Here is a 25810-nt window from a genome sequence, read left to right as displayed (position 1 = left end):
TCGCTCACAATGGCGGAGAACCGAACCGTGCAAACCCATACAAAACAAACACTCCTAAAAGAAATCTACTGCCACTGTTTAAAGATGACGGCAGCGAGGGAGGGGTATCCATATCTCCTTTTCGATTTACGTGCGTGATCACAGAACGGAATGGTGTTACATTAATTAATGGTAACTGATATATACTACCTAGGTAACATACCATAGTACCCTGTTTGTCGGTCACGCACAGACACATCTGTATTGTAGCCGCAGTGTCTGTGTCTACATCTGTGTCCCTGTCCATTCAAGACGCTCCGTTGCTCTACACAGGCATGTGTGTCTGTCGCAACTCTACCCCCATGGCCATGATATACTCAACCATAACACAGGGGCAGGCATTTCGTCATGTCCACGTCCATCTCATCATCGTATCTGAGCATACCGCAACTAGGGTGAAGTGACTTCCAGTCCCCCTACATCCGGAGCGTTCAGCTGGGCTAAAACTCCCACTCAATCAGCATTCCATCTGGCCCTCTCATTTCTCCGAGTCCTCCCCCTTCTTCGCCCTCATATTCCGCATCCATGTCTTTCTTCTTCTTACTTTCCTTCTCCTTCCTCACCACATTCTTCGGCGGCGGCTTGTCTCTGTCCACCTTCCTCAAGAGGCTCGGGATGTTTTGTCTGCGAGACAGACCGATGCGGTAGATTGTCTTTCTCCCCGAACCGCTGAAACTTGGAGGGTTGATGGGTGAGTGCTTGGTCGGTCCCTTTTCTGCAGACGACGCCGATGCAGCTGGCTTCGGCTTTGCTGGTGTGCTGATCGCCTTGTTTACTTGGCCGTCGCTAGGTACAGTGTCGTTTTCTTCCAATGCCGCCCCTTTCTCAACCTCCGGCTCGGCCTCTGGTTCGGGAGATGTGATGGGTGAGACCGTGGGTGCCTTTCTCAAGTCTCCCTCCCTCTGATTTCTGCTTGCGCCAGTTGGGATGTTGCTGGACTTCTCCGCCAGCGGTGAACGACCCTTTGAATGCGATTCTCGGTCTTCCTCCTTTCCTTCAGTACTCGGTTGCTCCTGTTGCTGATCTCCCAACTTTTTGGGCTTTCTCCCCCGTTTCTTAGGCTCCACTATAGGGTCCTTAACCTCTGGAGGGTTCGGAATCTCAATGGTAATGTTGTTGCTCATTGCATCTTTGGTTTCTTCGCCGTCCTGTCCGAGTCCGTGCTCTTGCTCGCTTTTCGGGACGTCAGACTCTTTCTTCAACGCCTTCAAGTCAGGTGGCAGATCCAGCTTCACTGGCGCCGGCTTCGTGTCCATCCAGACAACATCTTCCTCACCATCGCTTAACATTGGGTCTGTTTTCTTGAGCAAGGCCGCCGCAGACGTCTTCGCACGCTTGACTTTACTCTTTCTACCTTTCTTGGTGCTGGGCTTTGCTGCACTGACGGCAGGAGTTTCTTGCTCTACACTGTTGTTGTTGTTGTTGTTGTTGCTCTTCGTTGGGGTGCGATGGTCATCTTCAACTGCCAGTGGAGGCAGAACAGTCTCATCCCCGTCAACAAACTTCTTGGATCGCGCCCGACTGGGACGAGGCTTGTAAGCTTCTTTTGGTAGCCCGATCATGATCTCATCACTGAGATTTAGCTCGCTTGTCGGTTGATTGATGAGGAGAGATTCTGTAGTCTGTTGTTCCGTCTCGTCTTCTACAACAAGTTTGGACCGAGACCGACTGGGTCGTGGCTTGTATGCTTCTTTTGGAAGTCCAATCGCAGCTTCGTCGCTCAAAATCATGTCGCTTGTGGGCTGTTTCCAGGGGGATGACTCGCCATCTCCTGTAGCGGCTTCTTCTCCCATGTGATTTGATTTCCTTCTCTTCCGCTTCCTGGAAGCATTTGTCGCAGATGTTTGAGATGCTTGAGATAACGACTCCATTGTTCCCCGGCGAGATCTGGTCGCGTTTGCCAAGATTGTGCAACCCATATCGTCTGGATCGTCATTAACATCAAGACCAGGAGATTTGGAAGACAGTCTAGAATTCTTCGCTTTGCGTCCGCGTTTTCTGGGCAATGAGTCCTTCTCCATGGACATTGTAGGTATATCCCTAGTGCTGGCTGGAGCAGGCATGTCGTTTGTGATCTCAGTTACTTGGAAGAGGCCGTCTCCATTCGCAGAGGCCGTTCCATCTGTCTGAGTAATTCGAGCCGGATCAATCCCCAGCGGTTTTGTTGGTGATAACTCTGACAAGATTTGCAAGGATTCGTCTTGCCATGGCTCGTGAATATCCCGACTCTCGTCAATGTGGGTTTGTCTTGCTTCAACAACCTCGACCAAATTCACGAGGTTTTCCTGTCCGGCTTGGTTGGGTTCTTCCAAAAAGGAGATCTGGCTCAACGACCCAAACGGGTTTGTGTTGACATCTAGGCCCTGACCTGCGCCCCGGAAGTCTAGGTTGATGGATTGATACTGTCCCATCGAGGCCATCGAAGTGGTCATACAGTGGGACGGGTCAGCCAAGGGTCGTTCGAGAAGCGGGATTGCCCCGGAATTGTTGCTTGTGTCGGTCAGAACCGGCATGCCCACGTGAGACGACATAGTATCTATGCCCGACGCTGTCTGATCTGCTGCATTCCCATCCTGATCGGTAGACTCTGTATACCCAAGTTCCGGGGAATATTCAAGGGGCGGAGCAAACAAATTGTCATTGTGAGAAGTAGTGCGAGACCTGGATGCTGCTCCATACGTTTTTGACCTTTTCACTTTCGGGTTCTCACTGGGTCTCTCGTGCTGTAATTCTCCAAGACCGTCGTGTAAAGCAGTGTGAGCTCTCTTCTTTGGCTTCATTTCCCCAAAGAGTGTCGCTGTCTGGGCAACAATGACATCCGTAGAGCCATCTAATTGGTTGAAGTCGCCCGGGCGCAGTGAGGCAGAGGATGAAAGCTTCTGAGTAGGCAGATACTCATCGAAATCGACGTGAAAGTCTGAGGTCAGGCCTGGGAGTGGATTCACTTGAGCGACTTCGTGGGCGGTCGCTCGTTTGATGGGCGAGGCGAGGTCGGACTCGCCATCTGAATCCGCTATTTCAGCAGGCATCACCACAATCCCGTCATCCATGTCTCCATGGAATGTTTGGTGAGCGACAGTAAGCGGTTCGGGGTCACGAAGTTGGTGCCGAGCTCAAGCGCATGTCAAAGGACGCGTCTTGACGCGCGTGACCACGTGACAATGTCCCACCGTGGGATTTGTCTGCACTCACTCTACCTACTTGTGGACTGATTACTCCGCAAACTAGCGAACTGCATACATCTCGCTAGATATCTGGCGTATGGGGACGTTACATTTCTTACGGGAAAGACAACTGCAATTCGAGATGCGGTAAAGGGAACCCGAGAATGCTAACTCCGACTGGTCTTGCCCCAGGCTTGGAATCTCAGCCTTGCAGCTGGAGTTTCAATATTGTACCAGGTGATCGATGGCGACGACTATAAACGTGATCTTTACAAGAAACAGTTCATGTGACGATTGAAATTTGAGCACATGTAGTCACTTAACAGCCGGACCCGATTTATCTGCAAGCTACTCTAGATGGTAGACCAGTGATGGTATATCAACACCCACGAAATACAGCCTCGTTCTGGCTCCTGGAAATATCAGTCAGAAATCTAACCGAGGAGTGCAAGGCGCTCCTAAGTCTTAACCAAAATGGACGGTTACAGTCCTTCAGATCTCCAGATGCGCCAGTAAGAATATAAACGATGTAGGAATCACTCCCTGTCGACGCACGATGATTGTGATCCTCGAGAATTATGAGCGTCGACGTGAAACAACCACAGGAGTGCCCATTCGCCTTCGCTGATCTTCGCTGATCGCAACAAGTCAAAGTTGAAAGTATTATTGATAAGTTTCCGCCGGGAACCAACAGTACGGGAAGTTCCGCCACAGTCGTATAGATCTCGCCAACCTCGCGCGTCAGTCAGAGATACCACTCAACACTTCATCGAGACGTATCTTAACTGGCGCTGTATCATGTGGTGATGGGATCAAGAACAATCCCTCATTATCAACCATCACACAACCAATCGAGGTCTCACTTGCGCCTGATGGCAATGGCCTGAGAAACATCCTGGGGAAACGGACGGCAATCCGCGGAGGTTTCTGCTGCGCGAACTGTATACCAGTCACCTCCAAAAACAGAAACGACCTAATGGAAAATAAGCCGAGCAAACATCAGGTCTATGGGAAGAACCGGGGTGGAGAACAGACAATCACTATTCCAAACTTTACCTCGGCCACCTCGCCTGTAAAAGTTGGCACGTATGTTGTTTTTCGCTTAGACCTACCGCTCGTCTGATACCAAACTTTGAGCTGGTCAGCCGGGAGGCAACCAGAATGCTGTCTGAACGCACATGGTGGAGAAGTTCGGGCAGAAACTGCTTGGAGGACAGGGGCTTGGTGGAGGGCTCAACACTCTGAACTTCAAGAACTTCGCAAGAAAGTTGTTGTATTGGATCTTGATCATTTAGCCTCCTCTGCTTGCGGCTGTGTTTCCTTGACAAATAATACATTGTCTCCAGACCTCTTAACGAATCCCTTGAGCTAGTGACCCCAAGAAATCGGGGAAATTGTGAAATGTCAAAGAGGTCCAGACGACTTTTTGCATGACACTGCTGTCTCGTCGTTCGGTAATGCAAGTGCAGGGCTATCGTGTCAGGAGTCTGGCCGTGAATACTGAGAATTGCGCAGATAGGTACAGTAAAACACGGCACGGAACGTCTCGGGTTCGCTTTATTGGTTGATCGTCTTGACCTGAGGTTGGAAGAGAAAAACAAGACTGCGAACGCTTGCCACCTGATAGAAGCGGATGATATCTTACACAACAGAGTGCTTGAAATGCCACATGCGACATCCGCGGGATGCCAATGGTGAGTTGTCTGCGGACGATTCTACCTCTTTGTGTCTTATACGGCTCGACAGAAGAAAATAAAGTCCCTTCCAGGTACTCGTGTCCTTCCAGAGGGGCGGGCCCACAGCGGAGAAATCGCTCGAAGCTGGAAAGACTGGCTGGGCTGATTCGGGACGCGGATTCGAGGACAGCGGAGCCTGAAGGCCCAGACGTCGGGCTCCAAGGGAGAGATGAGAAATGTGCCATCGTGTCGGATCGGTCGACGTGGCTTCACGATGGTGGATGGAGCATCGCTGGGGGGAGACGGAGAGCTCGTTCCGCTGTCCGGCAGTCATAGCGTTTTATGCATGTGAGCGCAACGTGCGACGACCGAGTGCGAGGATTGGTCGAAGCGAAGGTGCAGGAAATCATGGTCAATCGAAGTGCTGCGGGCCCCTGGGACGATGGGGTAAAGGGTTAAGGCAATCTCTTGGAGAAAAGGAACGGTGTGGAAGACGTGCAGCCGTGGTAGAAAGCGTGATGAGAGAGCGATTCCGTACAAATATGGATGAGGAGATGAAGTTCGGGATGCAATACTGTAGGTACGGGAGTATATTTCGAATGGCGGATAGAAAAGAACCAGTAGAAATTGCATTCGGCGTCCTCTAAAAGTGGGCTGAGATGAGATTCCCTGTGAGTGGACAGTTCTACACGGGGAAGTCCTTGGGCCTGACGATGATTCAACGTCATGGTCGCACAGAAAATTTGGGCGGAGGAGAAAAATATGGAGAAGGGAGCTCTTGGGTGCAAGCCCAACAGGTGGCCGGGAGCGGATAGGCAATAATGAGTCCCTAAGAGTCCCTAAGCGCTCCAGAGAACACCTACGAGTGCCCGGGTAGAGACACGGAGGAGAGAGCCGCCTGGAAAGTTTGTTGCCCGCCACCACAAACTACCTCTACCAACTTCGATCTACACATCGCTCAAAATGACTCCGATATGATGCAAAGGACACCACTTTCTGCATGGATACCACGAAACATCAGGATAATACCTCGTACTCTGCATCATACCGCATCAGGCCATTGGCATAAGGCACCGTGCATCTGATATATCCATCATCGAGATCGACGCCCCCCCCTACACCCCTCTCAACCATTCCAGACAACACGACGCTACTCGCTCACCGAATCATCGTCTCTCTCGACACTCAGCCTCTCGCTCTTCCACGTGTCTGCTGGACGACTCCCTTCCTTGGTGCCCTGTCCCACCAGAGATTGACCGCCTCCTCCGGCTCTTGTACCTGCTCCAACCCTCGTTCCCAGCACGTTGGCCTCCTCAGCACTACCCGACGTTTGCTCCTCTGCTCGCTTCTCACCTCTCACCCCCTTCACGGACCATTCGTAGCGAATCGTCGTTACACGCACGACCCCTTCCCTGCCACCCTCCGTTCACTCAGGGAGCAGTTGAGACCGCAGACTGCTCGCCCAATGTCCTCCCCATGTCAAATAGCGCTCCCGCCGGAAGACCGTCCGCGCCAGGTTCGACGGTAAATGGACACCCTTTGCTCCGCCATGAACCAGGCTCTACTTCAACTGTTACCAGTCTGAGTCCCTCGTCCAGTTCCAAGCCTATTCCAATCTCACGGGGGACAAAAGGGTTATATTCTTCCACGAATACAAACAATGGCAGAGGTCCGCTCTACAGTCTTCATCGGGCAGCCACGTTGGGCGAGCATCTTCCTCAACTATCAGAAAGAGACAGTATCTTTGCTGAACACTATGTCTCTCCCCCGAGCGAGCCTTCCACTCCCCTAGACGGGCCAAGAACATCTCCGTCTTCCATTCCCTCGCGGAAAGCACCATTCAATATGTCGACCATGGTGACACATCCCGTCCCTCCTCCCGATACAAGCAAAACTCCTCGCACCCACTCTCCACGGAAGCCGGAGTGGATTCGACGATCCGACTCTTCAACTGATGTAGATACGCCTCCCTCGCCGTCCCATCCTTCAACTGGTACGATCCACGGTATCAGACGGATTGCCTCCGATTCGAACTCATGGACTAAGAAGTTTCATGTAACATTGGGGAAGATGGAGAGCCACGAGGGGAAAGACCAAGACACGGGGAGTACAGGACAACATCGGTATACTGGAGGGGCCCAAGAGAAAGAGACCGCTTCGGAAGAAAATGGGCAACATACAGTGGTTGAGAGAGGCGATGCCATGCGTGCTGTCCTGAAGGGCCCTCGCACAGAGCGGAGTGTCAGTCGTGGCAGGGCACATGTGGACAAAAGTATAGAAGCTACAGTGAAGAACCCCGAAGTTGGAGGTACAGCACGTAGCAGGAAGGCTAGTCATATGATGGGTATTTTCGATCCACGAAACGGCCCGGATTCTCAAGGATTGAACGTCGGTGACCAGTTCAGTCACATTAGTGGCAGCAGGGAGCCCTCGAAGTCGTCTTCACGACCAACAAGCCCGGCTACTCAAGATGCTAAATTTTCATGGAGTGCTCGTCGGCCTTCGAGAGAACGCATTGACCCTGTTGTCACCACTTCCCAAGATGCCACAGGCCTTGGGAGTTTACGCAGTTCACAGGCCACTTCTCCACTCAGACCTGACCTCGATCCTTATTTCCGTCAACAGGATCTTGCAGAGAAACCAGACGTGAAGGGGAGAGTATCTGATGATGGCAAGGAAATCTATCAGGCGACAGTACGTGATGCGACTCCTGGGGAGGTCACCGAAGAGGAGAGAGAAGAGGACCAGCACCCTTCTGAAGAGGAGCATATATCGGCAGCTGTCTACTACCCACATCCAGGTCCGTCGCCTGAAGAGATCGAACGCTTCACCTCCCCAGGAGAGGTTGCCTCACCAAATCTGAACAACAATCGACAACTACCGAGACCGACGGACGAGATTGTCCTCTCAACCGACAACAAAACAAACGAAGCGTTGGGAGGCACGGAGCACATTGACATATCAGTCGTCTCGCAGAATGAGAAGAGAATGTTTCATGGTAATTATCGCCCTTTGGACGAAGGCACCGGGGACTATCATGTGCCAGCACTATCCCCGCTTGAAGAAGCTCCCTCAACTGCAATCGTCAGTACTTCGGAGTCGGAGATTGAATCTAGTGATGATATCAGCCGGCAGAGTCAAACAGATGATATGTCAACCACGCCAACGCAACGAAGCACACTATCTCGGCGACCAACCGAGGTTCAGGGTCCGCCTAGGACCAAGGGAAAGGTTGTACTTGAACCTTATAAGCATCAAGTGGGAGGGCACTCGACCATATTTCGCTTTTCTCGTCGCGCCGTCTGCAAACAGCTGAACAATCGGGAGAATGAATTTTACGAACGAATCGAGCAAAGGCATCCGGACATGCTCAAATTCCTTCCCAGGTATGTCTAATCTATCCTGCTCGACTGACCCTTTTCATCCTTCACCAAGATCGAAGAGAGATGGGATGACTGACATGGTGGGCAGATACATTGGCGTACTGAATGTAACTTTCTCGAAGATTCCAAAACAAGCACAGAACTCGGAGGCAAAGCCTGATGGTAACTCGAGGACTGAAAATCCTGGTCAAGAAGACCGTTCCAGAGAGATAGAAGGCACGTCCGACATCGGCTCGAGGTCCATTATTTCCTCGTCTGGAGACCAACCACGAATTGTCAGCCACTCGATGCAACAAATCGGCAGTATTCCTGAGGTTATCCTAGAACAGAACAAACATATTATCCCCTCCAATTACTTCGCTTTGCCAGAGCGGCCCAAAAGTGCGGACCCCAATCACGGGCGCCGGCGAAGCAAGGATTTCGATCTTCCAGATACCTCCGCACAAGAGTTTTCAGAGGCAGAGAAATCGCCAAACAGACCATCAATGCCTGAACATTCGAACAGTTGGGGCCATACTACTGTCAACGAGGGCTTGAAGGATAAAATTCTACGCGAAGTATTCGGTCCTCCTCCCGTCCAGTATATCCGTCGTCATATGCCCTCACACAGCTCTGTTCCGCGATTCAAAGGTCATCACGTCCCTCGGCGGAGGAGTAACCTGTCTACAAATTCGTTCCCCCATGCAGATGCAAAAGATTTTGGTCCGTCAAAGGTTCACCATGAAACACCGATGCCGCATAACAAGACACCGGATATACCTGCACCCAGTGAAGCACGCTCACAGACCAATGACGGTGCTAGTGTGTATTCCTCATCTGCCTCTGCCTTTGATGATCTCAAATACAACCTCGAACAAGTTAAAACTGATGGAAGTGAGGTGTCCACCTCCTCCCTTGCAGAAAACAGACAACATGTGAAAAGGCGTCATTCTGGAATGGGTCTGCGACGTCGACGCCAATCGGTGAATGAGAAACAGAGTCCTGGGTTGGAGTATTTTGAAGACGAGGCCTATACAACCGATTTTGGTCCTGACACCGGAGGCGATGTTTTCGCCATGGACCAGGAGAAGACACGGGATACTCAGAAGCACCGCCCAAGTCATTCGACAGTCAACGGCGTGAGCCAGTCTCAAGCGGGGGACGTCAGCATGTCTAATCCTCACTCAAACAGTACTGGCAGACCCAGAGAGTCAGCTACGAAGAGCTTGATCCCGTCCAATCCAAAAGAGGCCCAGAAAACTTACAATGCTTCCGGCGATCGAGTTGTATACTTCATCCTGCTGGAAGATCTTACCAGTGGTATGGGACGGCCCTGTGTACTTGATCTCAAAATGGGAACACGGCAATTTGGGGTTGAAGCCACCAAAAAGAAGATGGAGTCTCAGCGCCGCAAGTGCAAGTCGACAACCTCTCAGCAACTGGGTGTCAGAATATGCGGCATGCAAACATTTAATGCCAAGACCCAAAAAGTATCGTACGAGGACAAATACTATGGGCGTGACCTGAAGGCTGGGCGAGAGTTCAGGGACGCGCTCACGAGGTTTTTGTATGATGGTGTCAGCTATGACAGTGTCGCACGGCATATCCCCACCATTCTTCACAAACTCTCCAAGCTCGAGAGCATGGTGCGAAGATTGCCAGGATACAGATTCTACGCGAGTTCGCTGCTCATGCTATATGATGCCGAGCCCTACAAGTCTCGAGAAGCTGAAGAGGCGGCAAGGGCCGGCATCGATATCGCGGCGCAAAAGAAAAAGGAGGGCAAAAAGTGGCCGCCGCCTATTGATATCAAGATTGTGGATTTTGCAAACTGTATCACCGGCGAGGATGAACTTCCCCCCAACGCTCAAGCGCCGCCTGCCCATCCGAATGATATTGACCGAGGCTACCTGCGCGGGTTAAGGACTTTGAAGGCCTACTTCGAACGCATTCTGGCCGACATCAAAAACAACGAAAAGAAGGAGATAAGTGGAAGGGAGGAATTAACCACCGACAATGAAGGCGCCGGCCACGTGTCACATGGCGGGAACGATACGCCAGAGGAAGAAGGTGAAGTCAGCGTATAAATGGCGAGCTGGCATGCACCAGGATTAGATTTAATACGGGGCAATCCCGAACTTGTCAGACCCCCTATCGAGCTTTAGCGAGGAGTGAGGAGTTATCAAACGTTTTGTTCTGGGCCAGAGGGACTGTTTACATACCGAGGGGTGGAAGGCTTGGGCCATAACGGCCAAGTGTTTGTTATCCGACAAGCAGGAAGAGGATCATGGAGCTCGGAACACGTCTGGAATGTCCGTTTCAACCTGTACGAGGTGGGCTGGGTGGAATTGAGCTGATGCCATGATAGTTCTCATACCGTGTTACGAATAATGCAGTGCACCGGTCACTCCAGGCTATAGATGTCCAAGGGTTAGGATGAATGCATGACTGAATGAACATAGCATTGTTGGTATAGTTCAGAGGCTCCCGCTGTCCAAAGGAATGACATCCTCTGATGAGGTTAAAGACCCAACCTTGGGCGTTAGTTGAGTGCGATGTCTGGTCGACGTTCTCCAACAAGCGAGTCCTGGGCTTCTTCTCATATGTAGTATACTCGACCTCTGCAGATGTACTGAGTGGTGCGGTATCACTTGGGGATTCCTTAGTCCATAGCATGTTTCTGGTTGAGCTGAGCACCTCGTTCAGCTGGTGGAGGCACTTTCAAGTGGATCAGCCAATCACATTGTCAGACCAGCCAGCCTCGCCCCCTTGCCAGCAATGGCTTCGAGTTGTTCCACAGGTCTCTCTGGCCTTGTCTGGTGAGCCAGGCAAATAGGTAGATAGTCGAGGACCTTGTGCAGAGGTCTCAGGGGGAGGGGCTGGAGGGGGTGTTTAAAAGACGGGATATATCGCCTTCACTCACCAGCCGTATTCCCAACATCATCGTCGCAATACTTCAGACTTTCGAGCATTTTGACGCCCACCCTCGCCATAAGACTGCAACAGAATTCGGCACACACTTTCAGCCACGACATCGAAATCACCACGAGACAGACAAAATGTCGCCGAACTCAAAGACAACCAAATTCCTCAATATTCTCGAGAATATGGGCACCTCACTCCGCGCATCCCACAAGAAGATCGCTTCAAGGCTGCTTGAGCAGCGGTGTCCCGCATCAGAGAGCCCGAAAGCGGGTGTGTGGCGAGGGACGTCGTACTTGCCTTACGGAATGCAGACTGTGACAGAGGCAGACGAAGCTGGCTAGCGAGATGGCGTTCTTCAGACGGTGAAATGTAAGAAAGAGGAGGAACATTCTATATTCCAGAACGGTGAGCTTTGCGATGATACCAGGACGGGTGTGTGGAGGACGCCTTTTAATATCTGCCGACGAGGCCCCCAGCAACCAAGGGCCCGGGCAGTAGCGCTTGGTGCCGTCGAAGCACATTCAAGTCCTCAGGCCAGTAAGGCTGCGGAATAGCCTTGTACTGCAAACCTGCCCTGAGGCCATGCAGGTATCGCGTGGGGTAGTCGAGGGCGATAAGATCATGAGTTTTAGGGTGCTTGGCCTCGAATGACAGGATCGCACCACTCAAGATTCATAGCAACGATTTGACCTGACAGGTCAAGAGGCACCATTCTATCCGGCGCTCGTGAGGAGCCATGTGGGATACTGGGGTGAGATCTAACTTTCGATCGTGCGAGTTGAAGACATGGTCAGGGAAATGCACAGCCTTAAAGAGGCAAAACAGTATATGGGGACGGGGAGATAGGCAGATGACAACCGAGATGAACCCATAGGGAAGTTGTCTGAAGGGAGTGATAGACAATGATGACTGCTCGGTACAGTTGTTGATAAGTCAGCCTAGTCAGCCTGTCACGTGCCTGTCAGCCCACTTCGGTCCATCTTGTCCCGCAATCTCGAAATTTACCCCTGGCACGTGACTGGAATTCTCCCTGCGGCAATATTTTCTTTTCCCTGTTCGCACTTTACCGCCTTGGAGCAGATCATTGAGAACCGCAAGAGCCTTTCAGAAACAAAAGCCCCGTTTTTCCCACCCCGCCATTCCTCCCTCGTTCGCTCCTTGAAACCTTTTTAAACCCTTCGTCGGGCTGCTCTGCTACACTCCCTACCTATAGTCATTACCTCGCAGACAGCCAGTATGGCTTCGACAACAATCACCCGCGACAATGTCACGACTCTCTTCCCCGATGTCCACACGACGTTGATCGGCGCCGATATGGCACCAAACTCCATACCCAACGGCACGTCAGATGCCAACCCGGACGACATGCTTGCCGGCTACGATGAAGAACAAATCCGTCTCATGGACGAGGTCTGCATCGTCCTCGACAACGACGACATGCCCATTGGATCCGCCTCCAAAAAGGCTTGCCACCTAATGACCAATATCAACCAGGGACTCTTACATCGTGCTTTCTCGGTGTTTCTTTTCGACCCGCAGACGAAGAAATTGCTCCTGCAGCAAAGAGCAAGTGAAAAGATCACGTTCCCCGACATGTGGACGAACACATGCTGTTCACACCCTCTCGCGCACCCTTCAGAGACCGGCAATGGCGAGCTGACAAGTAACATCGAAGGCGCCAAACGCGCTGCACAGAGAAAACTCCACCACGAACTCGGCATCAAGTCATCACAAGTGCCCATCTCGGACTTTTCCTTCCTCGCGCGCATTCACTACCTTGCACCCTCGGACGGCACGTGGGGCGAGCACGAAATCGACTACATCCTCTTCATCGAGGCCGACGTCACGTTGGACATCAACAAGAACGAAGTCAAAGATACGCGGTGGGTGAGCCCGGAGGAGCTGAGACAGATGTTCAAGGATGTGGAGACGCAGAGCGGCAAGGACAAGGCTCTGAAGTATACGCCTTGGTTCCGGCTGATTTGCGAGGGGATGCTGTTCCACTGGTGGGAACAGCTTGTGCAGGGAAAGTTGGGCGAAGTGGCCAACGAGACACACATTCGGAGGATGTAAACAACCCAAGCTACTTTGAACGTCTCGGACATGGCAATTGCCCCAGATTGTGTCCACTCAAGGACTCAGACCCTTGTGAATGGGTCGCAACGCGCTACAACTCGGGATAAAGAGCATTATTTGGTAAAAGCCAGCATCGTTTTCTCTCACTATCAGGCGTTCCTGGCGTGGACGGGGAAAAACTGGGCCAGGGCTCATGATGAAACGGATAGTTATAGTCGGTACTGGTCATTGATTGCAGACAAATCGAGATCGATATCCTGGGTGTCTGGGAGTCTGGGAGAAAGAAACCTGCCTAGCCCCAGCATCAAGGAATTATTAATGCCCCCTTTTCTCTGTCTTTTCCTTTCTTTTCTGTCTGTCTGTCCTGGCTACTTACAAGATACTGTGCTTGTCCTAGGTGAGTAGGTGTCTCTCAATGCCCGCGATAGCCTGTACCGTGCAGTCGCAGTCTACACACGACGCCGAACTCGATTGTGAAATGTATGATAGATACACTGAGTAAACTTGCATGTAGCTTCATGGTCTGGATATGTCTATGGCCTAGCTAGCAATAGCTATGGCCGGGGTGCTGGGCTCGTTCGAGACATACATACATACATACATACGTGCCAGACCAGACCAGCCACTGTATATATATCGTACGGTAGGTCCACTGCATACAGGAGATGCATTGCGTCGATTTGAATCTTCATTAGAGGTCATTCATTAGCATAGATCTACCTACCCTAGCACCCTAGGTACCTATGCAGCAGCAAGATCGTAATCATCTGCCGAGACGAGGTCCATGGACTCGGAGGATACCTGCAGCACTTCTGAGTGTGTGTATTTAGAGAATATGGCTTTTGTAGTTCCGTAACGCATCAATCACTGGCCACTTTCTAGATTCCTGGCCCTCGCTTCCTCGACGCTCCTCTGCCAGTCGGTCCGTGCGAGGTACACGAATTCAATCACAGCCACCAGGCCCAGCGCGAGGGCCACACCGGTCCAAAGTCCCCAAAGCCCCCAGCCGGCACCGAACGCCGTGCCGAAACTGATTGGCATTGCAAAGACATAGTAGCAGAACAGCTGCACGTAACCGCCGAATTCTTGTCGACCTAGGCCGCGGAGGACGCCGTTACAGTTGGCGGCAAGAGCATCGAATAGTTGGAAAGCTGCGCACAGAGGGAGAATTTCGCTAACGATGCGGACCACCTCAGGGTCTGAGGTGAAGAGGTGCGGGATGTAGTCTTTCAGGGCCGAGAGGAGGGTCACGTTGAGGATGCCAACGACAATGGCAGCGGAGAAGGTCACACGTGTTGACACTTTTGCGGCATCTGCCAATGTGGCACCGATGAGGTTTGCGACCCGCGTGGAGCCAGCAATAGACAGGGGGAAGGGGATCTGGAATGTGATCGAGGTGAGTGTGGCGAGAACAGACTGTGCGGCGAGGACTGTCGTGCCGAAATACGAGGCAGCAAAGGTCAAAATTTCGAATGCGAGAACTTCGGCTTCAATCATCACCACCCCTGGCAAGGCTAGTTTGACCATGGGTCCCCAGTTCTGTAACGCCTTTTTTGTGAATCCGTTCCAGCACGACATACCGGTCTTGGAGAAGAAACGGACGTAGATGAAGAGACCTAGTGGGAGCAAATTATCTGTGATGGCCACAGCGATAGGGGCTCCCACAAACCCCATTTCCAGCTTCCAGACGAACAGCCAGTTCATGAAAGCATTAAACGGGGCACAGAAAAGGAGAACATAGAGAGAGGCTGAGAAGAGCCCCTGAGCCTGGACAAAGCGTTTCCCGGACTCAAAGGCTGCATAGCCAGGTGCACCACAGAGGACGACCTTCAGATACAGGCCTGCGAGCTTAGCGACCTCTGGTTCGGGGACCAGGGCAAGGAGAATTTTGTCCGCAAGGAGCCAGATGATGGCAATGGGTATGGTGATGGTCCATAGAAAGTAGATCATGCGCTGCATTTGCAGGCCGACCAGTTTCTTGCGGCCGGATCCGTAGGCTTGCGCACAGAGGGTGTCAAGAGACGTGGCTAGACCTTGGTAAATGGCATAGCCAGTGATGTTGGCAGACATAGATGCCAGGCTCACTGCCCCTAGCTCCACTGTACCGATATGTCCAACCGTGAAAATGCTCGCGACGGTGAGCGAATACTGGAGCATAAAGGTTACCATCAACGGCGCAGAGTACCGAGCAATTACTTTGGCTTCGCGCTGCCAGGTTGTGTGAATCATGCCTGCTGCCACAGCTTCCTCCCACTTCTGATTGATGGTCTGGGCGTCATCTTGTCCGCCATAAGGGAGGCCTGGGTCACCTAACAACGGCGAGACCTCAGTTGCAAGGCCGGCGTTAACCTCCACCGCTGGGACTGCCTCTTCATCTCGAGGGATTTTGCGGTCACCGCCAGGTATATGGAAAATGCTTCTCCTGCGACTGCCTTGGTCGCCCGCGGTCTGAGGGTGTTTGGGTGGTATTAGATTGTTGTCTCTCAGTAGCGACCGTTCCTCCTCCATTGCCCGCTGTCTCTCTTCCTTGGAGAGTCGCTCATGTTCTGGTGCAAGGCGGGGTAGGAGGGTAGCTCTGTTTCCCGCTCCAGCAAAGCTCGGTCTGCGGTATGATCCCACAAATGAATATCCCCCTGTTCCTGGAGCAGATGTGGAAGGCCGCAGCGTAGAACCCTCTGATTCGGACTCTGTCTCTGTGGTTTCCTCGTCCGTGTCTTCCTCGATATCCCGGGCAAGTGAGGCCTGGGCGATGGGCGATGGATCTGGGAGGGAGTTGGAGAAGACTCGGTTCGTGACACTGGTGACACGCTCGAGAGGGCTGATGTATTTGGGAGGCGTCGCCATGTTGGGCAGGCCTGTTGACGAGATAGAAATACTTTCTGGCGGTGACTGGGACAGACTAGCTCACGAGACCGAGTGGCATGCTAAGGTGGCAGAGGACCTTTGAATAACTATATAGCGAGAAACAAGTTGCGGCAGGAGGATGGCAGCGCAAATCATGACCATTTCCGCCTTGGATCAAGGTTGAGAAGATATGGTTGAAATTACTACCACGTTGGTTGCTCAACTGATAAAGCTCGGTGAACCAACAAACCAACTAGTTACTCCGCAGATGTGCGCAAGCAAGGCGAGCCTTCAGATGGTATTAATCGGCTACGCTGACCAAATCCGGCACCAGTTCTCGCCTGCGCTTAACTGCTTCTGGGGGCTTGGAGGCGGCTCTGACTGTTTTCTCAGGTGTTATTGGTGGCTTTCGGTGCCTACCGCTGGGAGGAGGCAAGGGCACGGGCGCTGGGAAGGACATTATCTTCGCCCGGCTCCGGCTACCAGGTTGAGAACGAGTGCATCTAGCAAGGAATAGATGGATAACGAAAGGGACGAACTTGTTCTCTCAGATAGCAAATATCCAGGTCCGTTTTCACCTGGGACATGGTAACGAGCTCACTCACAAGCTCAATAATGCCCCGTCGTGTGCTTGGAAGAAGTGAAGCATGGAGAACCTCGTATTATTCGTTCAAGGCATGCCCAGTACGCCTAGAAGTGGTTTTGGGGCTGCCGAGGCATCGGGGTTTAGGGCCACTGGGTGACTGGGTCATCTCTGCTTGGGGTGCAGGTGGTTATCGCGCATCGATCGGTTGCGTCATTTTAGAGCCCTGCGAACCATCCAGAGCGAGCTCCATCGCTTTTACAAGTATTCCTGTATTCATGCAGCATCAGCCATATCCATTCCTAAATGTGTGTTACTGACTTAGAACATTTGTGCTTGCCCGTCCAACGACCATAGATATGGCTCCTCCCGCGGATCCAGACATCAGTCCTCCGCCCACAACGGAGGATGCCTGGCATCTCCTCTACAACCCCTTCGGGGCTACCATCAACGTTGACGAGTAAGTTTCTTCACGGGGATGCTGGGGAGAGCCAGATGCCTAATCAGCGTGTCATACAGCACCCATCCAGAGAATCCCATCCAGATGTTTCTTCTGCGACCTCTCTATGCACCCCTTCTGTTCTCTAATGTTTCATCTGATGCCCGCGACCATTGTGCCAACGAAAGAACGTTTTTATCCTGGCTTCGGCTATCCATCTACATGGCCGTTGTCGCCGTCGCCATATTCGTCAACTTCCATCTGAAGAGCCAGCCTACCTCCCTGGAAAGGCGGTTATCGCATCCACTCGGAATCATCTTCTGGATCCTTTCGCTGGCGTGTCTGCTGAGCGGATTGGGCATCTACATGCGGACAGTCACAAAGTATGCGAGACGACGGGCATTGGTCCAGACGGGGATGAAAACACAGATCATCTTTGGGGTAGTGTCGACGGCGATTATTGCAGCTTGTGCGTTATTCTTGGGGGCCGAAGTGCAGGCATCGAGACAACGGCAGGCTGCCGCTGCCGCGAGTGTAATATATCGTACTTGATTCATGATGACGACGGATAGTCGTACGATTGAGAAGGACTGGACGCTCCCAAAACTGTAACGCGCTCACGCTCACCTGCGGAGGTTGAGAGTGTAACTTTCTCGGCGCTGATTGGAGTCCGTAGACGCGTCTTCGGTGGTTGAGCGTGCCTCGAGTGTTGATTCGCCATGTAAGGGCTCCCTGTCGACCCTACTTTACCTACACACCAAAACTTCATCTTTCGACCGCATCCGCAGCCTCAGACCGACGCTCATCTTCGCTGCATGAGTCGACCCAAGGCTTCATCCGCAGGCTTTCAAAGCTAACTTTCATCTTTCCGTCTAGTCCGTCCTTCGCTCGTTGTCGTTCCAGCCATGGATCCCACCGCTCCCGCTGAATACCCCGCCGATTCGGCATACAGTCCTCACATCGTCAATGACCAGGATCAGCCACAAGAGGACACTACCGCGATCCAGAACGGCCATCAAACTCACGCCTCCAATGCTACCGCAACTCCGCCAATGGACAGCGACTCCAATCAGAGATATAACTCTCCAAGCCTCTACCAGCAACCGACCTCCAGACCTGGTTCTGGAATGGGCGGACATCAACAAACACAATATCAAGAGAACAGACAGTCACAACCGTCCAGCAAATCCAGTGTCGTCATCAAAGTTGGAATGGTTGGAGATGCTCAGATCGGCAAGACGAGTCTAATGGTCAAATACGTCGAGGGTAGCTGGGATGAAGACTACATACAGACCTTGGGTGCGCTCCCTTCCCCTCTGATGATTCAGCCGCCCATCGCTAACGCTTCCTTAGGCGTCAACTTCATGGAGAAGACCATCTCGATACGTAATACAGAAATCACCTTCTCGATCTGGGATCTCGGTGGCCAACGAGAGTTTGTCAACATGCTTCCCCTTGTCTGCAACGATGCCGTCGCTATCCTTTTCATGTTCGACTTGACACGGAAATCAACGCTCAATAGCATAAAAGAATGGTACAGACAGGGTAGAGGATTTAACAAGACTGCCATACCTTTCTTGATCGGTACAAAGTACGACCATTTTGTTAATTTTCCAAGGGAGGATCAAGAGGAGATCAGCAACCAGGTGAGTCGGAGCAACTTTTGGCGATGTTATTAGCACAGCCATGTTGACCTCGTGTGTTCCACAGGCTCGAAGATTCGCAAAAGCCATGCGCGCGAGTCTCATCTTCAGCAGCACAAGCCACAGCATCAATGTCCAAAAGATCTTCAAGATTGTCCTCTCCAAAGCATTCGATCTGAAATGTACGATTCCGGAGATTGAGAACGTCGGCGAACCGCTGCTGCTGTATCAGTCGGTCAATTGATGCTGACGCCGTGTTATACTCGCTGCTGGGGCGAAGGAATGCTCCGTTAGCGCAGCAACCTGACCTCTACCCTCTTAAGATGTACTAAACGAGTCTGATGCGGACGACGGGGATCTGATCATGAGCAGAATCGACTACATCCACGAGAGGAGACCAACTACACACCACACCTTCCCTCGAAATAGTTTGGGCGAATGTCAGCAGCCCATCGAGTCCCAGAATTAATGAGGCGGCCCGGTGTCAATCCCGTACTCTGTCCATTGGCACCCTATCGTCCGGCATATTGTCGAAATCTCTTCTTGAATTCCAGCAGTGGCGTTGATGGAAGCAGTTATCATGTTCACGTTTTGCGACCAGAACTCGTCCGTGAGGTCCCCTTTCTGCATTTCTCCACGTTGTAGAAAAAAAAGCAGAGGTGGAATGGGACTATTTCGGAAGGATCCGTGATCAAAGGGAGCAACAAGTATTCTTCAAGCGATGAAAATGTCCAAAGAGTATTAGTTTTTAGTGCAGAGACCACTCGCGTGGTTAGAAACAGTCTATGACCCCGGAATGAATCTGAATGAGTAAAAAGTTTCCCATGGAGATACAGAACAAGAACAGTCCGTGACGAAGGCCGCTTCTCTGATCCAAGCTTCAAAGGCTCGAACACTTTGTAGGTATCGGTTGTCTCAATACATGCCTGCACGCTTTAGTTTGCAACCAACCAACCAAATGGACAAAGTCCACTCATGTTATTAAGCGTCGCCGCCTCGCTGGTTTTCAGTCTCCGGGCGAGGGAAGAGCTTGCTTGTATAGGACCAAGGAGTCCGACGGACGACACCTTGTGATATCCCATTTCAGCCGATCTGGACAAGGGATATATGTGCTCATGCTGGCCCGCCGGTGCGGCCTGGCCTAAAACTCGAATTTCTCTCCCACAAGCCGCTCGCTCAACTCCCAGACTTGGTCGGTGTACCGCTCGTGGCCCTCGTGGACGGCCACCCTCGTCACCTGGCAGTCGTCGAGGTAGGCACCCGACTCGACTGCCAACGTCGGGTCCAACGCCGCGCGGAGCTGGGTCGCGCAGCCTTGCTGCAGGGTCTTGAGCTCGGGCATCGTGAAGGCCGGGTTGTAGCGTCGGGCGACGTCGATGGCGCGGCTGCGCACGTCGGCGCTCATGTAGCCTTGCAGATTTGTGCGGATGCTTCCCGGGTTGAGGCTGAAGACGGCCACGTCCGGGTGTTTGTGGTGGAGGAGTCTCGCGAGTCGCTTTCCGTAGAGGACGCTGCACGCCTTGGAGAAAGTGTACGCTTGCATCGGGTCGTAAGTGGCGCCGTCGCTGTACGATATGTCGCCCAGAGGCTGGAAAGCGTATTCTGCCGCGCGTTCGGATGCTGAGCTGCTGACGATGACGACGCGCGACCCGATCAGGCCGCTCTTCAGGAGGAGGTTGGTGAAGAGGAAGTGGCCCAGGTGGTTCGTGGCGAGCTGCGTCTCGATGCCGTCTTCCGTCACGCCGTACGGGCACGCCATGATGGCGGCATTGAGGATCACGCAGTCGATCTTGTCCCCCTCGAGAAGTGCCTTGACATCCTCGACGGCTTGCCGCACAGACTTTTGGCTCCCGAGGTCGAGCGGGACGAAGCTGGTCTTCACGTTCGGGTCGGTCTCCCGGAGTTGGTCGATCAGAGGTTGGATCTTCTGTCGCGAGCGGCCGGCCAGGAGCAGATGTCTGGGGTTTGCCCTTGCGAGACAGAGGGCCGATTCGGCACCGATTCCTCCTGGAGTTGGACCGGTAATCAGGACTGGATATCCATGAGCTGGCTATCCTCACACAGTTCCAGGAAACTCTAGGTCTTACAGGTCTTGCCCTTGACTTGGTCTTCGAAACGGTCTACTATTTCATCGCCCGTTGTCTCGAACCCGAATGACATTGCGGTTCAGCTGTGAGGATGTTCTGCAGGTGTTTGAGATTGTGACGTTCGTGGGATGTCGTCGGTTTGTGTTCACTAATGTAAATGCTACTCTCGAAGGTCTAAGGTCGCAGAAGACTGCGTCTCTTTTATATCCCGCCACGGTTGTACACAAGGTACCACGAACAGCCATGATGCTGACTCGTGTAACCTCTGAGATGGTCCCTGTATGCACAACGCCAAAGTCTCTTTAAACCCGCAACGCCATCTGTCAGCATGCGACATGTCCTGCATCGATGCATCGACCGATTTCCCACACGGTTGATGGTCAAGGGCTGTCCAATGAGATACGCCGAAAGGTTTTCGTGTCATACTTTGGACGCGAGATGCGGGTGGACGGTCGCTGAAGCAAGCCTATCTCCGGCTCTATGCGTGCAGCATGCATGGGCTCGGCTATGCAGGAACAAGCGGGGACGGCGAGGCTGGGTGACGTGTCATCGCGGACAGAGGTGACAGTGACATCTCGGGTAAAGTAATCTTCAAAGACCTTTGTGAAGAGTGAGGACTATGATCTGGTTGATGGCATGGCACGATGGTCCGTCCACACGGTGATATTTCTGTGTGTGGCGGAGTGACGCAGTGACGCCACACCTGGTGGCTCTGGGCCTCTACTTTATTTCTTCTCTGCATACAATGTCTCCCACGATGTGTACACCTCCTCTTATGAAGACATGGCACTCCTTCGCCTCTGACTATCATCTATCGACTTCTCTGGTAGGTTCTGTCCGGAGGTTGGCCATCATTGCCAGAGTCTCAACCGATTCGTGGCTACTGCCATTCAACAATTCTGGATACGAAATGTCAGTCAGCGTTCCAGCCTCCCTTGAACTTGGGGGATGAACAATAGTGGTCGCAATTCTCCTTGTCAGGGCAAATCGAGCAGTATATGCCATCGTTCCAAAAGAACTCCATTCATTGTATGGGATAAATTCATCACAAGAAAAGTACTGTGCATGCATCAGGAGGCAGGAAGCTTTACTTACTTTCCATCGAGTGACGTCTGAAGCACGACACAGCGGCGAATAGTTGACGAGATTGCAGGGCTGTCCTTGTGTCCCCGATGATAGACACGAGCTTGAAGCAGTTGTCAAGGCCTCGGGTCAGCATACGTCCAGACAAAGGTAGAGGGATGCAGGAAAGGATTGAGAGAGTCCGTTCAGATAAGTATAAGCTTTTCTTCGCATCTATACCGATACCTCGAGGCGTCGTGCATATTGACAGAGGGCAATTGTTCATCATGGTTGTAATCATTGGTATTGGGGGCTGGAGTCGGAGACTTACTACGGAGGTGTCCCTGTTTTCCAGTCCAACTCTTGAGGGATCTTGCTATGGAAGTCTTGACGGTAAGCTTAGAGGGCAGACATATTGTTCTTGCTTCTCAGTACTTGATCTTATTCCATGTTGTTTCGCTGATGTGTTTGTTACTGGAGAATGGGACGCTTGCTGTCTGCCCTGCTGGGCATTCCCAACAAGGGCAAGGTCAGACAAGTTGATGGCTGGGTTCGACGGCAACAACTGGACTGGGCTGAGATGACCTCGTCATCGTCGATGCTGGCAATTTGTTGTCATGCAGGGGCTTTCAAGGCTCTGCTGCAAAGAATCAGTTGTGGCGTTGTGGCGCCAATTTCACACACATCAGAGAAAGGACTGTCACCTTTTTCTTGAGATGGATCTCCTCATACTACTGTTGGAGGGCATCATACTCGAGTCTCTTTTTAGGAGACATTGTGTGGTTGACGAAGTGCTCGGTCGGTTTGAGAACAAAGAATGTCCGAATCATGTCGAGGGAGATGCAAAGAGCGAAAACAGTTCTGAATGAACAGAGACGGGCAGAAGTGAATTCAGAAGAAGGAAAACATTGATGAAAAGCGGAGCCTGTCGTGGCCATCAGCCGCATTAGCACCAGCCGCGCCGATGACATGAGTCTTGACTGCTGCGGCTGGAGCAGCGGCTTGCATTACTGTTGCATTGCGACGGAAGAGGGCAAACAATTGACCCTCTGGATCATCTGTATTCAATTCACGCCATGAGTACGGTTCTCTCTATGCTTGGTCTGTCAAACATCATGCTTCAGACACGTCGACACGATTGCTTGTCTCCCATCTCCAGCATCTGGCTCCTTTCTGTCCTTGCTGTTCACCACATCTCGACCATTTACAGGTCCAACCACCCTGAAAGAGTACATTCCAAAGGCAAACAGTGCCTGAGACAAACGATGCCTGCAAGCGAGGAGATGTTTGTTTATTTCCTTCGGCACAAAGCATCTATATATCCCGACACAACACAGACCGCACAGTTCACGTCGGGAGATGGTGTACTTCAGATGTGGCACAGAGCAAACCGATCCACTGGCACACAAACCCTTTGTATTTCGGTGATCAAACAAGTCCATACATTGTCAGCCGCGCCCACGTGAAAACCGCGACATCAGCCGACTGATTTGGAGACAGACAATCGCAGATGAAACACCACGGTGTCAAGCTGTCGGAAAGAGCTGGTTTGCATACACCTTCTTTCCCATGTCTTGTCCGTGGACGTGGTGCAAAGACTATCTATGGCGTTGATCTGGCATCCACGAGGCTGGCACAGCAAAGGGGGTGGGTGGATAACCAGCGAGCCAGGTGGCCGGACGGACAAACATCCCTCCGAGAATAAACCACCATCCACCCACAGGTGAACAACCGCAACGACAACAGCAGGAAAATCTACGAGGGTCATTTACATGCTTTAAGTTTCTTTCCAGATGCGCAGAACATCATCATGATCGCTCACATCTACTGGTGCAAGTCTTATAGGGACTCGGGCTTCGATTTTCGAACTGGGTTTAACGGGTCTGGGAGTAAGTGCGTGCATACATACATACATCATACCTACACACCTACATACATTGATGACATGCGCACCTCGAGACAGGGACCCCACGGTCAAAAGACACAAGGAAGCTACAAACAAGGGATGGGGGGTAGAGGCCCTCGCCACCAAAGCCCTCGAGGCATCAAACATGACTGGATGTCTTTTTCACAAGCAATGTCGACCTTCGCGGCATATTTTGTGGCCATGAGTTCAAGCATACTTGCCCACAAAGGCGATGAGGGCACTATCCACCTCCTTCGGGTGCGAGGCTGACAAGAAGTGCGCCCCGCCGGGAACTACAATCAGCTCGGCCGACGGCGAGTTGGTGAGGAGCTTGATTTCCTCCTTCGCGTTGGCGACGCTGTAGACAAGGTCGTCTGAGCCCTGTATAAAACCAACCCCGGCAATGTTAGTATTGGATAACTCGCTCTCACACGAATACAAATGAGGAAGAAATGGGACGGGGGGTCCTCACATGCAACCACATAACTGGACACTTGACGTCAAACAGTCGACCGTGCAGGCCGTCGCGCTCGCGCAGATTGATAGCCGCCATCCTCGCGCGTCGTCGGCCGTCGTCGCCTTGGTAATTCGCCTGGATGGTCTTGCGCCAAAACTCGCGCATCTCCTGGGTGCAGCCCTTGCCGAAGCCGATGTCGATCAGGAAATCGCAGTATTCGAGGTCGGGTTTGAAGTCGGGCGTCGGGGTCTTGCTCGTCCATTTGTCGATGGGGCCCGTGCAGGCGGCCACGCCGTCCCAGCAGCCGAGTTTGCGGGTGCGTTCGGACTCGTAGTCCAGCGAGGTGCCGAGGGGGATGATGCCTTGGATCTGCGAGGTAGAGATGTGTGTTCAGTTATGTCCTTCCACATTCCACAGGGCGAGAGACAGGGTCATGGGCATGGGTGACATACCTTTTCAGGAGCCAACAGCGCCATCCGCACCGTGATCCATCCACCCTGGCTAGTGCCCAGGACAAAGGCCTTCTTGATGCCCAGCGCGTCCATGACCTGGATGTTCATGATGGCCGTGTCCCAGTATGTGAAATTCTCCGACTTGGTCCGCGTCTGCCCGTGGCCGAGCAGCTCGATGGCCAAGAGGTTCATCTTGTCCGTGAGTTCCTTGTTGGCGTACTGCTTCTGGTACAGCTCGGACGAGGTGGTGAAGCTGTTGACGAGGATCAACGTCGGCTTGGACGCGTCGTAGGGGTAGGGCATCTGGTACGCGGCGTCGATGCCGCCCAGGTGAGGGACGTGGACCGTCTTGGTATTGGGCATCTTGGCTTGTTCTTGGGTAGAAAATCGAAGCTCGCTGAGGATCCGATCCGATCAGGTCAGGTCAGGTCAGTAGTATAATGACAGGTAGAGACAGCACACTCTCTATCGCAGGCTTTTCTGGAGAGAGAGACACGTCAAGTTATCTGCTGCTAGCTGCGCGCCTTTTGTGACCTCAACTTGTTGGAGGCGTAGCAACAACAACCAACCTAATTGTCTTTATACTCGCCCGCCCCCCGTCATCATCCTTCCGCGGGCCCTTTACTTGGGTTTCTCCATCTTTTTCTCTCCATCTCCCCTCATTTTCTCTCCTACTTGCGGTTCCGCTCTGTCGGTGCCGTCCCGCAATCTCTTGACCATGGATCGAAAATTATACCCATTATTGCCAATGGAGGGGGGGTGGGGGGAGGACAGGTTTATGTCACTGTGGGACAAACCCCTGGTGACCCCCCCTCCCCGGCGAAACCGATCCGAGTCTGACGGTATCTGGCCACCCTGGGTTACGAGTACCTAGCTCATTGAGTGATTGAGGGATTGAGTGAGTGGTGAGGGGGTGGGTATCGTTTGATATCGAGGACCACAATTTCCAGGTTTCTACCCCGGCATTTGTCCGGTTTCGGCGGTTCTTGCGGTTCTTGTCAGCTTCCTTTTGTATGTAGCCATTTTACCGAAGGACTAGGCACCTAGGTACATAAGAAGCGACCAAGAAAAAAGAGACCAGGCTAAAGCGTTCAA

The 25810-nt window shown here is 52.4% G+C and overlaps 8 protein-coding genes across 8 annotated transcripts; 4 read left to right on the top strand and 4 right to left on the bottom strand.

Moving 5' to 3' along the window:
• Nucleotides 1-479: 479 nt before the first annotated feature.
• On the bottom strand, nt 480-3089 carry AYO20_00190 (hypothetical protein; the record flags this gene model as incomplete). The annotated part of the gene is made up of 1 exon (XM_022638501.1): nt 480-3089. One exon carries the CDS (start codon nt 3087-3089, stop codon nt 480-482), a length of 2610 nt encoding a protein of 869 aa, XP_022505466.1.
• Nucleotides 3090-6724: 3635 nt separating this feature from the next.
• Nucleotides 6725-10328, top strand: AYO20_00189 (hypothetical protein; the record flags this gene model as incomplete). The annotated part of the gene is made up of 2 exons (XM_022638500.1): nt 6725-8265; nt 8351-10328. The coding sequence occupies 2 exons, from the start codon at nt 6725-6727 to the stop codon at nt 10326-10328; spliced, it is 3519 nt and encodes a 1172-aa protein (XP_022505465.1).
• A 2074-nt stretch (nt 10329-12402) lies between these two features.
• Nucleotides 12403-13239, top strand: AYO20_00188 (isopentenyl-diphosphate delta-isomerase; the record flags this gene model as incomplete). Its single annotated transcript, XM_022638499.1, has 1 exon — nt 12403-13239. One exon carries the CDS (start codon nt 12403-12405, stop codon nt 13237-13239), a length of 837 nt encoding a protein of 278 aa, XP_022505464.1.
• An 867-nt stretch (nt 13240-14106) lies between these two features.
• AYO20_00187 (hypothetical protein) lies at nt 14107-16086 on the bottom strand (the record flags this gene model as incomplete). The annotated part of the gene is made up of 1 exon (XM_022638498.1): nt 14107-16086. One exon carries the CDS (start codon nt 16084-16086, stop codon nt 14107-14109), a length of 1980 nt encoding a protein of 659 aa, XP_022505463.1.
• A 942-nt stretch (nt 16087-17028) lies between these two features.
• AYO20_00186 (hypothetical protein) lies at nt 17029-17660 on the top strand (the record flags this gene model as incomplete). The annotated part of the gene is made up of 2 exons (XM_022638497.1): nt 17029-17129; nt 17189-17660. 2 exons carry the CDS (start codon nt 17029-17031, stop codon nt 17658-17660), a joined length of 573 nt encoding a protein of 190 aa, XP_022505462.1.
• Nucleotides 17661-18013: 353 nt separating this feature from the next.
• On the top strand, nt 18014-18995 carry AYO20_00185 (septum-promoting GTP-binding protein 1; the record flags this gene model as incomplete). The annotated part of the gene is made up of 3 exons (XM_022638496.1): nt 18014-18407; nt 18462-18754; nt 18819-18995. 3 exons carry the CDS (start codon nt 18014-18016, stop codon nt 18993-18995), a joined length of 864 nt encoding a protein of 287 aa, XP_022505461.1.
• An 897-nt stretch (nt 18996-19892) lies between these two features.
• Nucleotides 19893-20911, bottom strand: AYO20_00184 (hypothetical protein; the record flags this gene model as incomplete). Its single annotated transcript, XM_022638495.1, has 2 exons — nt 19893-20782; nt 20839-20911. 2 exons carry the CDS (start codon nt 20909-20911, stop codon nt 19893-19895), a joined length of 963 nt encoding a protein of 320 aa, XP_022505460.1.
• Nucleotides 20912-24013: 3102 nt separating this feature from the next.
• On the bottom strand, nt 24014-25078 carry AYO20_00183 (hypothetical protein; the record flags this gene model as incomplete). Its single annotated transcript, XM_022638494.1, has 3 exons — nt 24014-24187; nt 24279-24632; nt 24716-25078. The coding sequence occupies 3 exons, from the start codon at nt 25076-25078 to the stop codon at nt 24014-24016; spliced, it is 891 nt and encodes a 296-aa protein (XP_022505459.1).
• Nucleotides 25079-25810: the final 732 nt, after the last annotated feature.

Source organism: Fonsecaea nubica, assembly GCF_001646965.1.
Source record: "Fonsecaea nubica strain CBS 269.64 chromosome Unknown Scaff1, whole genome shotgun sequence".
Taxonomy (NCBI): Eukaryota; Fungi; Ascomycota; class Eurotiomycetes; order Chaetothyriales; family Herpotrichiellaceae; genus Fonsecaea; species Fonsecaea nubica.
The sequence above is the reverse complement of the archived record's forward strand: the minus strand, read 5'-3'. Positions and strand labels throughout refer to the sequence as shown.